The sequence below is a fragment of the Myotis nattereri genome, assembly GCF_964212035.1.
Source record: "Myotis nattereri genome assembly, chromosome: 17".
NCBI classification, from domain to species: domain Eukaryota; kingdom Metazoa; phylum Chordata; class Mammalia; order Chiroptera; family Vespertilionidae; genus Myotis; species Myotis nattereri.
Genome location: NC_138092.1, coordinates 43436716 through 43450154, shown reverse-complemented (window position 1 = coordinate 43450154; position 13439 = coordinate 43436716). Strand labels below are relative to the sequence as shown.

Genomic DNA, 13439 nt, shown 5'->3' with positions numbered 1-13439 from the left:
AGCATTTTCAAAAGCACAGCCCAAAGAAGAGAAAAGGAATTTTAAAAGAAGTTGTTCTTCCCTTTGAAGGATATTTGAAGGAATTCAACTCACAACCCTGAGTAATCCTTCCTTTATTCCATTTTACCTCCTCATCACAATCCCTGGAACCTTGAAGAGGACAGACCTAATCAGCTCTCTCTCCCCCTGTGGCCTCCTCAGTGCCATGCCAAGACTCTGGTTGAGTCCTTTGGAATAGACAGCAAATACGCTCTCTGTGCTGTCACACCCAATCCCCCTACTCCTGCGCTCCTGGCAGACATTACTAGTTGATCACAGAACTCTTTCCTTGGGAGCTGGGAACTATTCCCTCACTGCTTGTTAGAGAACTCAAATTGGAGTCCTCATCCATTGATTTTTAGAGAGAGTGGAAAAGAGAGGGAAAGACAGAAATATTGATGTGAGAGAAACACATCAATTGGTTGCCTCCTGCATGTGCCCTGACCAGGGCCTGGGCCAGGGAGGAGCCTGCAACCCAACCAAGGAACGTGCCCTTGACCAGAATCGAACCCTGGGCCCTTCAGTCCACAGGCTGACGCTCTATCCACTGAGCCAAACCAGCTAGGGCTTGGATGTACTTCAAGTGCTCCAGCTTACTGATGGGTAAACTGCAGCCCAGAAAGGGAAAGTGACTGGTCACACAGCTGGCCAGTGATTGTCATCATTGTTGTCCCCCTCTCCTCCCCTCTGCAGCCCCAGCCCTGTGAAGTGCCATCATTCTTGCTGGGTCCCCTGGCTGGGATAAATCCCCCCACCTGGGGTTGCATTTCTGGACCAGGAAGGCTGGCCAGCTGTGGAGACACACCTTCCTACAGGGAGACATCCTTATCAAAGAGCCGTCTGTTACCGCAACTGAGGATTGCGAAGGGCCTACTCCTCTCTCCTGTGGCCTGAAGTGTAGTCTCTTCTGCTCCTGAGGACACCTGACAACGAGGGAAAGAACGAGAAGCCAATGAGAAGCCAGGCTCCTATGAGTGGCTTCCGGGCTTCCTTTATTAGGACAATGGTTCTCAATGGGGGGGGGGGGGGGGGATTTGGATCCTCCCACCCAGGGGGCATCTGGCAATGTCTGGAGACATCTTTGGTTGTGGCAACTTGGGGGTGGGGTGATGCTACTGACAGCTGACAATAAGAACTCTCTGGCTCCAAGGTCAATAGTGTTGAGGTCGAGGAACCCTGGCGTAGGGGACAACTGAACCTCACCCCTGTGGGAGGTCCATCCAGCCCCTGCCTTTACCCACCCCTCCCCTCATCAGGAAATCCTTGCCTCCACCTGGACAACTTATTCGAATCTTTCTCAACGTTCAAGGTCTCTCTTGATTCCCACCTATGCAAGGGAGCCTTTCTTGACAATCCCCAAGCAGCTGGACTGGCTCCTCCTCTGCGCCTGAAGGGGCTGGTAGCACTCATCTCGGACAGTCTCGCGCTAGTTATGGGTGCACGGCCTCCTCGCCCTGCATTTCATTCCCAGCGTGCACAGCAGCAGAAAGCGTCCGTGCGTTCGGAATCGGCACAGCCAGGTTCATTGTGCCTGTGGTACTAGGTGACCTTGGGTGGCTAAGCTCACGGAGCTTCACTTTTCTCTGTCCATACGGTCACAGTGAACACTTATGGATCACGTCCAGTGTACCAGGTGCTCTTCTAAGCGCCGTGCGTGTGTTAACTCACTCGATCCCCCCAGCAGCCCTAGGAGTCAGTGCTGCTCCCGTCTCTCATGGACGAAGGAATCTGAAACACAGAGGTGACCTACCGAGCTTGCCCAAGGTCACCTGGCCTGGAAGTGCAGTGCCAGGCGCCACATGTGAGTGGTCTGGTCCCAGGGTCCACCTGCTAACCACCGAACCTTCTGCCTCTTTCACGGGATGAACCCCAAAGGGCGTGAGACCTACGGGAGAAGGTCTTGCCCCATTTCTGCTCCACTCTTTTTATTTTTAATATATTTTTATTGATTTCAGAGAGGAAGGGAGAGGGAGAGAGACAGAAACATCAGTGATGAGAGAGAATCATTGGTCAGCTGCCTCCTGCACGCCCCTAGTGGGGATGGAGCCCGTACCCCAGGCATGCGCCCTCGACTGGAATTGAACCTGGGACCCTTCAGTCCTCAGGCTGACACTCTATCCACTGCTCCACTCTTTAGCCTAAGACAGCACAATATTTTTCTGAACCTTTTACATGGTTGATATAGTTGAAACTTTACAACTGAGAAGCCTGTCAGATCCCACCCTAATCAAGCAATCACAGTGGTCCTTCTCAATAATGGGACAAGTAGAACCAAAGCTTGAGCCACCTGACAGGATGCGGTGAGAAGAGCACGCCATCACTTCTGGGATATTCCTGCCAAAGGTGCACAACCTGGATTTTTACTGTTTTGTTTTTTTAAATATTTTTTAAAATTTTTAAAATTTATTTCAGAGAGGAAGGGAGAAGGAAAGAGAGATAGAAACATCAATGATGAGAGAGAATTATTGACTGGCTGCCTTGCACGCTCCACCCTGGGGGTCAAGCCTGCAACCTGAGTATGTGCCCTGACTGGGAATTGAACCAGTGATCTCCTGGTTTATAGGTTGACGCTCAACCACTGAGCCACGCCAGCTGGGCATTGACTGTTTCTTTAAAGTGTTTTTCAAGTGACCCCAGAAGGAAGAGCCAATCAGGCAAATCCAGACTCTGAGACGTCCTAGGGGAGAGGACAGCGCCGGGGACCAGGGAGGGAGTGGATCGTCTCCTTACGTACGCACTGCATCCTACCAGCTCTGCAACGTGCTTGTAGGTGAGGAAACCGAGGCGGAGGGAGGTGAAGTACAATCCTCTGGGGTCCAACGCCAGAGCCTGGATTGGGTTTGCCTCCAAAGCCTTCACTCCCATCTGCTGGTTTAAGTGAGAATCTTCTCCTTTAGACTGTGAGCAATTTGGCGGACGGGGTAGGAGCTCAGGCAAGTCATGACTTAGCTTTTGGCACCACCACCCCAATGCCTGGCCCAATTTGGAGCTGGCGGGTAGTAGGCATTCAATCAATGCTTGTTGGGTGAAGAGATGGGGCAGAGGCCAGCTAACCCAGGTAGAATGTACACACATGGGATTCCAGAGGGTGTCTGGGGGCAGCCACACTGAGAGCCTGGGCTGCGGGCCCAGGAGCCTGGAGGAGCAGGGGGCCTGTTTGGCCTTATGGGGCAGCTGCCACCCTCTCCCTACCACTGCCCCATCAAGGCCTGCAGCGGCATGAAAATGGTATAGACTCATTACCCAGTGACCTGAGACATGCGATTAGGTTGGAAATTAGTTGGCATAATTCACTAGACGGGTAAATAGCTCGCTGTCAACACTGATCGGTCCATTCTGCATATAACAGCTCAGCACAGCAGGCCAGGAGCCCAGCAGTGTTCCCGCGGCGGTCTTCAGCGGCTCATCCTTGGCACCCAGCAAAACCACAGCTTACTTCACAGGGCCCACGCTGCAAAGCCCCTTTGCTCTCTCAGATCCCTACTTTCTTATTTTTAGTTTTTATTTATTGATGAGAGAGAGAGAGAGAATATGAATGGAAGGGAGAGAAGAACATTGATTTATTGTTCTACTTATTCATTCATTACTTCTTGTATGTGCCCTGAGCAGGGATTCAGCCTGCACCCTTGGCATATGGGGACAATGCTCTCACCAACTGAGCTACGAGGCCAGGGCAGCGAGTTGTCTACTCTTGAGTTCCTAGTCCATTGTTCTCGATTTCTTTCTTTTTTAAAATTTATTTTTCTTTTTTCTTCTTTTTTTCTTTCTTTTTTTTCTTTGCTTTTTTTGTTCTCGATTTCTGATGCATGAAAACCGTGGCAGCTCCAATTTTGGCCAGCAAATTTGCAGAAGCTTTAAAAAATTACAGTGAAAATTAAGGTATAACTTAGGTGCAGTAAAGTTTACCCGTGTTAGTGTACAGCTCTATGAGTTTTGTCGAAATGAATACAGTCATGATCAAGATACAGAGTATTTCCAGAATTGCAAAAATTTCTGGCCCCTTCTGGAGCTTCCCCTACCCCCCACCCCCACCCCCTGGCAACCACTGATCTGTTATTTCTCCCTGAAGTTTGCCATTCCCCATTGTCCGAGAATGGAATCACGTAGTGTGAGCCTTTTGAGCCTGGCTTCTCTCGCTCAGCGTATGCGCCTGGGGTTCATCCATGTGGTGGTTGTGTGTCAATGGGCAGCTGCTTTTCATTGCCAAGTAGTATTTCATCGCAGGGATGCACCAGTTTGTTTATCCATTTCCCAGTGGAAAGACTCCGAGTTGTTTCTGGTTTGGGGTCTCTATAATAATAAAAGTATAATATGCTAATTAGACCAGACGTCCTTCTGGATGACCTCCTGGATGAAGCTGGGGTTGTGAGGGAAGCCCGGATCCCGGGTGCCAGAGGGAAGCTGGTGCCGGCAGCTGGGGGAAAGGAGGCCCACTGTTGCATTAATTTCGTGCATTAGGCCTCTAGTTTATGAATAAAGCCACTGTCGATATTGCTGTATAGGTTTTTGTATGAATGTAAGTTCTCATTTCACTTAGATAAATACCTAGGAGTGAGATTGCTGGGTTTTATGATAGGTGTATAGATAATGTGTTTAAAAAAATTTTTTTTTCAATCGATTTCAGAGAGGAAGGAAGAGAGAGAGATAGAAATATCAATGATGGGAATCACTTGATGACCTGCCTCCTGCACGCCCCCTACTGGGGACCATGTGTCCCTGACCAGAATCGAACCTGGGACCCTTCAATCTGCTGGCTGACACTCTGTCCACTGAGCCAAACAGGCTAGGGCTAGGTGTATAGATAACTTTACAAGAAATTGCCAAACTGATTGCTGAAGTCCTGTACCATCTTGCATCCCACCAGCTGTGTATGAGACTTCCGGTAGCTCCACATCCTTGTCAGTGCATATATTTAAAAATGATAATATGCATTGCTGGTGACAGCAGGGTCTGCTTGCATAATTTGTGGGGTCCAGTGCAAAATGAAAACGTGCGGTCCCTTGTTCAAAACAAAAGGAAAAAAAGTGGCAGTAATGGTATTAAGATAGAAAGCTTTTTCTTTTCTGCTGCAGTCTTTTTGTTGATTTATCATGGTGTTTTTTAAATTTGCCATTTAATGTCCTAAGGGGGAACAAAGTAAAGTTCAAAATTATGAGCATGAATTTCACCAGTCATCTTTATATTGTGCAATGCCATTTTAAATGCAGATATGAGAGCGTTGAACTTGTAGGCAGAATCGCTGAAATGACACAATTTGTACGTACTTTGTTTACGCACGCATTTGTGTTGCATTCTTACCAGAAAGTGGAAATGCCCCACAAAACTAACTCAGTGGTTTTGTTCCACTTCTTGACGTGTGCACGTTCTGCCAACACTGTCTACCTCTGGCTCACTGACGAGTACCCTCCTGCTCTAGGGCCGAAAGGTTGTGAGGGTGAATCAGTGCGGTGTGGCCACTTCCTGCTTCCCTTCACGGAGCAAGGACCTGCTCTGACCTGGGCCAGTTGCTCAGGTGGTTGGAGCGTCGTCCTTTACACAAAAAATTTGCAGGTTCGATTCTCATTCAGGGCACATACCTCGGTTGTGGGTTTAATCCCCAGTTGAGGCGCCTGTGGGAGGCAACCGATTGATGTTTCTTTCTCACCCCACCCTCTCTCTCTCTTCCTTTCCCTGGCTCTCTGCAACCCTCCTTCCTCTCTATAATCAGGGCCAAACTTATGAGTAGAAAGAGACCCACAGACTCAAGACAGCAGACTTTATAGCATTCATTTATTCCACAAACACTTACGGAGTGCCGCCTATGTACATATGTACGAGGCGCTGGAGGGACCCTGATCTCCCAGCAAATGCCACTTTGTAACCAAACTTTTCTCTTTAGCCACCAGACTGTCACCTAAACTAGCTGAAGCCTCTAGACCAGCGGTTCTCAACCTGTGGGTCGCGACCCCTTTGGCGGCCGAACGACCCTTTCACAGGGGTCGCCTAAGACCATCCTGCATCTCAGATATTTACATTACGATTCATAACAGTAGCAACATGACAGTTATGAAGTAGCCACGAAAATAATTTTATGGTTGGGTCACAACATGAGGAACTGTATTTAAAGGGCCGGAAGGTTGAGAACCACTGCTCTAAACCTTAATTATGAGCCAGATGATGCAACTTTGCCACAATGTGGTTGTGCAATTTCAGGTACAAACGCTATGTTTGAAGTACAGGTGCGGGAGTAGATTTTAGTGATAAAATTCGAAAGGATGCATGTTTCAGCAGCCCAGCCCCCGATGCCTGACTTCCACAGGAAAGAACCAGGATGCCCATTAGCCCTGTGAGGAAGGGGGCCTCGTGGCTGTGTCTCCACAGCCTGGGGGGCCAGGGCACAGCACTGATACCACCTGCCACTGACACGACCCCTGTTGGAACTGCAGGCAAAACCACTGTCCTGTTCCAGGCCTGAACCTGGCAGGGCAGGCCCGCTCCTTGGGCCCCAGGGCTGCTGGGACCACACCCACCACCACCTGTGTCACCCGTCAGAGGGGACAGAGTGGGAAGGCCTGCGAGGTGAGCGCTGTGACTCTTTCATCTCCTCTGGTTAGGGGACCTCGCTGCCCTCTCACCTGTATGTGGAGAGTGGGTGTGGACCTTGAAGCCCACTCCTGGCCAGTTCAGGAAAAGGCCCACTTGGTTCCTGAAATCGGAGCCTATATATCTTTGGAACTAGCAGGGGTCCTCAAACTACGGCCTGCGGGCCACATGCAAATACAAATATTATATTTGTTCCCGTTTTGTTTTTTTTACTTCAAAATAAGATATGTGCAGTGTGCATAGGAATTTGTTCATAGTTGTTGTTTTTTTTTTAACTATAGTCCGGCCCTCCAACAGTCTGAGGGACAGAGAACTGGCCCCCTGTTTAAAAAGTTTGAGGACCCCTGAACTAGGGAATGGGACTTGGATCAGACTAAAAGTTGGGGATACAGAGATGAGCCAACTGCAGTCCCCACCCTCCAAGAAAGACAAGCAATTAGGGTAGAGCTGAGAACATTTCCTCCATCATCAAATGCTCAGGGCCCACTGCAGGCCATGCACGGCCGACAGCGTGGCCTGTGCTGTGGTGGTGCCTACAGTCCAGAGGGAGGCAGCAAATGAGAAGTCATGACATTGAACTTGGGTGAGCATTAAGGTCAGGGGAGCAAGAGCCATGAGAATACAGAGCAGGGACGCTGACCTAGCCCAGGGGTCAGGAGGCCTCTCTGAGGACATGACAGGGCGGCACAGCAGGAATTCGCTGGGGGAGGCAGGAGGGAATGGGGCCCCAGGAGTGTAGAGGTTGTGTGGGGGTTGCTGAGGGGTGGGAAGAGTGACCTCAAGAGGTCAGATGTCAGGGGGCACAGGAGGACTTTGGTCTTTATCTCAGCGATGGTGGGAACTACTGAAGCTGTTACACAGCGCCCAGACCGGCCTGATGAGTGTCTGTGATGGCTCCCTCTGGCCACAGGGTGGGGAAGAGCAGAGCCCATTGAAGAACATCCCAGCTGTCAGGGTGAGCCCTTCCTTCTCAGAGCTCCGCCGGCATGATTCTGCGCAACGACCCTCAGAAGCTTCCAGCAACAACAGGCGGACTCACACGTCCATGCACCCAGTCCAAATGGAGCGGGCAGGCTGGCCTTCCACTGCCCTGGACTGGTGACAAGGAACCACTGGCTGCTTCTCACGGGGCGTGTCTGAGGGAAGTCTCCTCCCTACAGCGGGCCTCTCTGAGCCTCTCTGGACTTGCCCAGCTGGCTGCGCCCTGGCTTCTGGCTTGTCACAGCCAGAATAATGAGGTGAGACACATGGGCCTGCAGCCAAGTCCTTCCACATCACCAAGTCGGGTGGGGAAGGGGCCAGGCCTGGGAACCTGTGCCGCCTCCCAAGCACCACAGGTGACTCCCTCCCCACACAGGGCCTTGCACCCTGGCCTGCTTCCTTCCCTGGGAACTGTGTCACTCACCCAGCCTCTTGACCCACTCTACACTTTTTATTTATTATTTTTATTTTTTAATATATTTTTTCTTGATTTCAGAGAGGAAGGGAGAGGGAGAGAGAGATAGAAACATCAATGATGAGAGGGAATCATTGATCATCTGCCTCCCGCATGCCCTGCACTGGGGATCGAGCCTGCAACCTGGACATGTGCCCTGACCGGGAATTGAACCATGACCTCCTGGTTCATAGGTCGATACTCAACCCCTGAGCCGTGCTGGCCAGGCTCCATGGGCTATTTAGACTTTGTTGGATGCATGTTAAAAATCATATATGCAGTTTTATTTATTTAATTAAATCAGCATATATGTATTGGAAATTACATCCTTTGTAACTGTTTGCACTTATGAGAAAGTTGAGATATCCACTGAACATCATGCAAGGACGTGCTTAGATATTTCTCAAAGTTATTTGAAGGCGCGCAAAAGTGAGGAAACACTGTCAGGAGCTGCTGCTGGGGGTGAGATGCCAGCGCAGTCGTCTGACTCGGGATGGAATCCTGCCTCCGCTGCTACCAGAGCTTTGAACATGGGCAGGTACTGCTTGTCCTTGGGTTTGCATGTCTGTAAATGAGGGGCAATTGTAATACTGACCCCTGCCCTAACCGGTTTGGCTCAGTGGATAGAGCATCAGCCTGTGGACTCAAGGGTCCCAGGTTCGATTCTGGTCAAGGGCATGTACCTTGGTTGCGGGCACGTCCCCAGTAGGGGATGTGCAAGAGGCAGCTGATCGATGTTTCTCTCTCATCAATGTTTCTAACTCTCTATCCTTCTCCCTTCCTCTCTGTAAAAAATCAATAAAATATATTTTAAAAAAATACTTACCCCTTCTGGTTGTTCTGGGAGTATCTGAGCTTGAGAAAGTAGTGGCTTTATCTGCCCGCCCAGAAGGAGGGCAATAGCAAAAAAGGAAGTAGAAAGTAGGAAGTAGTGATCAGGGCTGGCACAGGAAGGGACCATCCATTTAGCTGAAGAAAGGCAAGGGGGAACCCGGTCACGTAAACACAGCCTGGCTCTCACAACCACATAAAAATTACAACTAAACTACAGAACAACCATCATCCAGAACTGCCTGAAATCTCGCTGAAGAGAAGTCCTACAACTAGAGGTTTAAAGAAGAAGCCACATTGAGCCTGGTATGTGGGGCCCAGACATGGAACGGGCTGAAAATTGGGAGGGATATCTCGGCTGTCCCAGCCTCACACCAGGCCTCCTACCCCAGGGTTCCAGGGCTGGAAGAGAAATCCCCATAACTTCCGGCTGTAGAAATGAGTGGGGATTGAGGCCAAAGGGAGGGAGGGCTCCTGGAGTCCCAGCAGTGCCCGGGCACTCATTCAGATTCACTGCCTCTGAGTCCATTGCTGAGGCAGCTGCTTGAAAGAAACTGGAAATGGAATTGTTTGTTTTGTTGTTTTGTTAATCCTCTCCTGAGGATATTTCTATCACTTTTCAGAGAGAATGGAAAAGAGGGAGGAAGGGAGAAGGGAAAGAGAGAGAGAGAGAGAGAGAGAGAGAGAGAGAGAGAGAGAGAGATGAGAGAGAGACATCAAGTGGTTGCCTCCCACATGCGCCCCAACTAGGGGCAGGGAAGTGAAACCCTTCAGTGCAGAAAAGTGAAACCCTTCAGTGCATGGGCTGAAGCTCTTACCCTGAGCAACACAGGCAAGGGCAGGGCCATTGTTTTTTTGGTGGGTTTTTTTTTGTGTGTGTGTGTGTGTGTGTATGGTTTTTTGTTTTTTTTTTATGAGCCCTTCTCCAAAGAGCCTATAGGCAAGGGCCATATCTGAGTCCCTGCCCCATCCAACTGGCTTTTAATATAATGGCCTGTCTTTGCTCATGCTTCAGACTTTTCTAAAATCACTCAAATAAGCAGTATCTAGCCTCAGCATGCAGTACCTCTCACAAAGTGGCCCCAGGCCCAGCACTAGCAGCATCTGGCTTTGGTTCACATCTTGGCATCTCCTGGGCATCTCAAAACTCAGCACAAGTAGCAGCCTTTGCAGATTGCTTTGTAGCTCAAGCCCAGTAGCCCTGGGCAGAACACAGGGAGTGGTTGACCTGAGCCAGCACCTCCTAGGAGGCCCCAGAGCCAGCACACCTGGTGGACAGCTTCAGACCATGTTGAAGCACCACCAACTTCCTCCACAGGGGACACACTCAAGGGGTGGACTCAGCAGGCACCACTGCCCCACTGAGGTAAGTCCAGCTCTGTGGGGTACGCCCTTGCACAGTTGACCTTCCACAGTGGTTGGTGCTTGCAGCTGATCGACCTGCGGGTAAATAACTCCCATTGAGGTGCCTACAGCAATTGAGGCTCAACTACATTAGGAGTGTGTACAGAGCACATGATGGTGTAGGTTGGGGGCACAACTGGAGTGCCCAGCTTAGGTGATCAGGAGACTGTGCCACTGGACCCTACAGGACAGCTACTATATTAGGCCACTTTACGAAGCCCAGGACACATAGCAGCTCTACCTAGTACACAGAAGCAGACACAGGGAAGATGCCAAAGAGGGGGAGACAAATAAACATGTCCCAAAGGAAAGAACAGAACAAAAGTCCAGAAAAAGAACTAAACAAAAGGGAGACAAGCAATCTAATAGATGCATAGTTCCAAACACTGTTTATAATGGTGGTACTCAGTGAACTTAGGGGAACAATAGTTGAACTTAGAACTTTAACAGCATAAAAAAAGGACATGGAGCTCTGGCTGAAGTGGCTCAGTTGTTTGGAGCATTGTCCCATCTCCGAAGGGTCACTGGTTCGATTCCCAGTTAGGGCACATACCCAGGTTGTTGGATGAAACCCTGGTTGGGAACATATGGGAGGGAACCAATGTTTCTCATATTGATGTTTCTATCTCTATCTCTCTCTGCCTCTCTCTTCCTTTTAGTCTAGAATCAATAAAAAATATATCCTTGGGTGAGGATTAAAAAAAGATATGGAAACCATAAAATGGGACGTGGAGACCATAAAAGGGTACATGGAAACCATAAAAAAGTACATGGAAACCATGAAAGGGGACGTGGAAACCATAAAAAAGGACACGGAAACCATGAAAGGGGACATGGAAACCATAAAATGGGACATGAAAACCATAAAATGGGACGTGGAAACCATGAAAATGGACACGAAAACCATGAAAGAGGACATGGAAACCATAAAATGGGACGTGGAAACCATAAAAGGGGATGTGGAAACCATAAAAAAGGACACGGAAACCATGAAAAGGGACATGGAAACCATAAAATGGGACGTGGAAACCATAAAAAAGGACACGAAAACCATGAAAGAGGACATGGAAACCATAAAAGGGGACGTGGAAACCATAAAAAAGGACACGGAAACCATGAAAAGGGACATGGAAACCATGAAAGGGGACATGGAAACCATGAAAGGGGACATGGAAACCATAAAATGGGACATGGAAACCATGAAAAAGGACACGGAAACCATGAAAAGGGACATGGAAACCATGAAAGGGGACATGGAAACCATGAAAGGGGACATGGAAACCATAAAATGGGACACGGAAACCATGAAAAAGGACACGAAAACCATAAAAGGGGACGTGGAAACCATAAAAAAGGACACAAAAACCATGAAAGGGGACATGGAAACCATAAAATGGGACATGAAAACCATAAAATGGGACGTGGAAACCATGAAAATGGACACGAAAACCATGAAAGAGGACATGGAAACCATAAAATGGGACGTGGAAACCATAAAAGGGCACGTGGAAACCATAAAAAAGGACACGGAAACCACGAAAAGGGACATGGAAACCATAAAATGGGACGTGGAAACCATAAAAAAGGACACGGAAACCATGAAAAGGGACATGGAAACCATAAAATGGGACGCAGAAACCATACAAAAGGACCCGGAAACCATGAAAGGGGACATGGAAACCATAAAATGGGACGTGAAAACCATAAAAGGGGACGTGAAAACCGTAAAAAAGGACACGGAAACCATGAAAGGGGACATGGAAACCATGAAAAAGGACATGGAAACCATAAAAGGGGACATGGAAACCATAAAAGGGGATGTGGAATCCATACCAGAGGACATGGACACCATATAAAAGGACACAACCATAAAAGAGGACATAGAAACCATAAAAGAAGACATGGAAACCATAAAAAAGGACACAGAAACCGTAAAAAAGAACCAGTTCTCAGTGACCCCTGGTCAGGGCCTGCCCTGCATTGCACAGCCTGGGTCACCATCCATGGTGGGCATGGTATCCCAAGGTGAGGAGAGTGGCCCTTCACCAGGCCCGCTAGGGGACTTGGCCCTCAGTGAGCAGCAGCCAATCTCCAAAAAATCCCTGGCATGGAGCAGGGTCCTCAAGTGGAAGGAGAAGTTCAAACCAGGCACCGACACCCTGCTGATGCCGTCACTGCCTTGCCAGGTCTACGTGGATCGTGGTGAGAACCTGAAAACAGACCTGTGGCCTCAGAAGCTGATCATGAACTTGTTCCCCTCGCAGCTGCTGATCTCACTGGGCCATTATATCCGGAACTCAAGGAGGGTCCAGTTCTCCTTCACCAACCTGGACCTGGAGTCCCACAAAAGCCTCTACCACACTATAGGCAACGACTGTGGGGGCTTCGTGCACTTTCTCTTCATGGACCACAGCAAGTTGTGCATATATATACTCCTGTTGTCCCCCAAGAAGAAGACCTTCATGGGCCTCATTCCCTATGACCAGAAGGGCTTCCTCAACAGAATGACGCAGATTGTGCGGCAGGAGCTCAAGAAAGGTGAGTTGGGGGCATAGCAGGCACTGCCTGGGCTGAGCCCCCTTCCGGAGGACCAGGCGAGTTCCTCACAGAATCTGCTCTAGCTCCGCCAACCACAGTCTGAGCCTCAGGGTACTGTGGAGGCCACTGCAGCCTCGGGGCAGCCTCAGCCCAAGCGTGTTGCCCAGGTTCCCCCCAGGTACTGCCCAAGGCCCTCCAAGGACAGCTCCCAGCTGCCTCTTTCGCACCTATCCTTTGGCCCCAGAACCCTGGGGCCAACTGTGGAGTCTCCTCCTCAACCCACTCCTGACCCAGACAAGGGTGTGCCTCCTGCCCCCCTCCCCCCCCCCCAAGCAAGCTTCTCTCCATTGCCTCCAACCACCAGGAGTCCCTGCATTGTTGACACCACCACACCAGGCCTGGGGCTGCCCTACCTGGGGCCCCCACTCTTACAACTGCCACCAGCCCAGCCCTGGCCAGCACAGCTTCCCCCGGGGGCTCCACTGCCAGGTCACATGCTCCTGAGCTTTGGGTCTGGAACCCACTCATCCTGACTTCCTCCAAATGGAGCAGTGGTTGCTGGGAACCTTTGAGGAAAGACAGGCTGTGGGCTGTGGTTAGAGCCCAGGCT

At 49.8% G+C, this 13439-nt stretch overlaps 1 protein-coding gene across 1 annotated transcript; it reads left to right on the top strand.

Moving 5' to 3' along the window:
• The first annotated feature begins 9033 nt into the window (after positions 1 to 9033).
• LOC308533343 (uncharacterized protein) lies at positions 9034 to 12180 on the top strand. The gene is made up of 2 exons (XM_081111295.1): positions 9034 to 9193; positions 10951 to 12180. The coding sequence occupies exon 2, from the start codon at positions 10999 to 11001 to the stop codon at positions 12145 to 12147; it is 1149 nt and encodes a 382-aa protein (XP_080967421.1). The 5' UTR covers positions 9034 to 9193; positions 10951 to 10998; the 3' UTR covers positions 12148 to 12180.
• The last annotated feature ends 1259 nt before the right edge of the window (positions 12181 to 13439 follow it).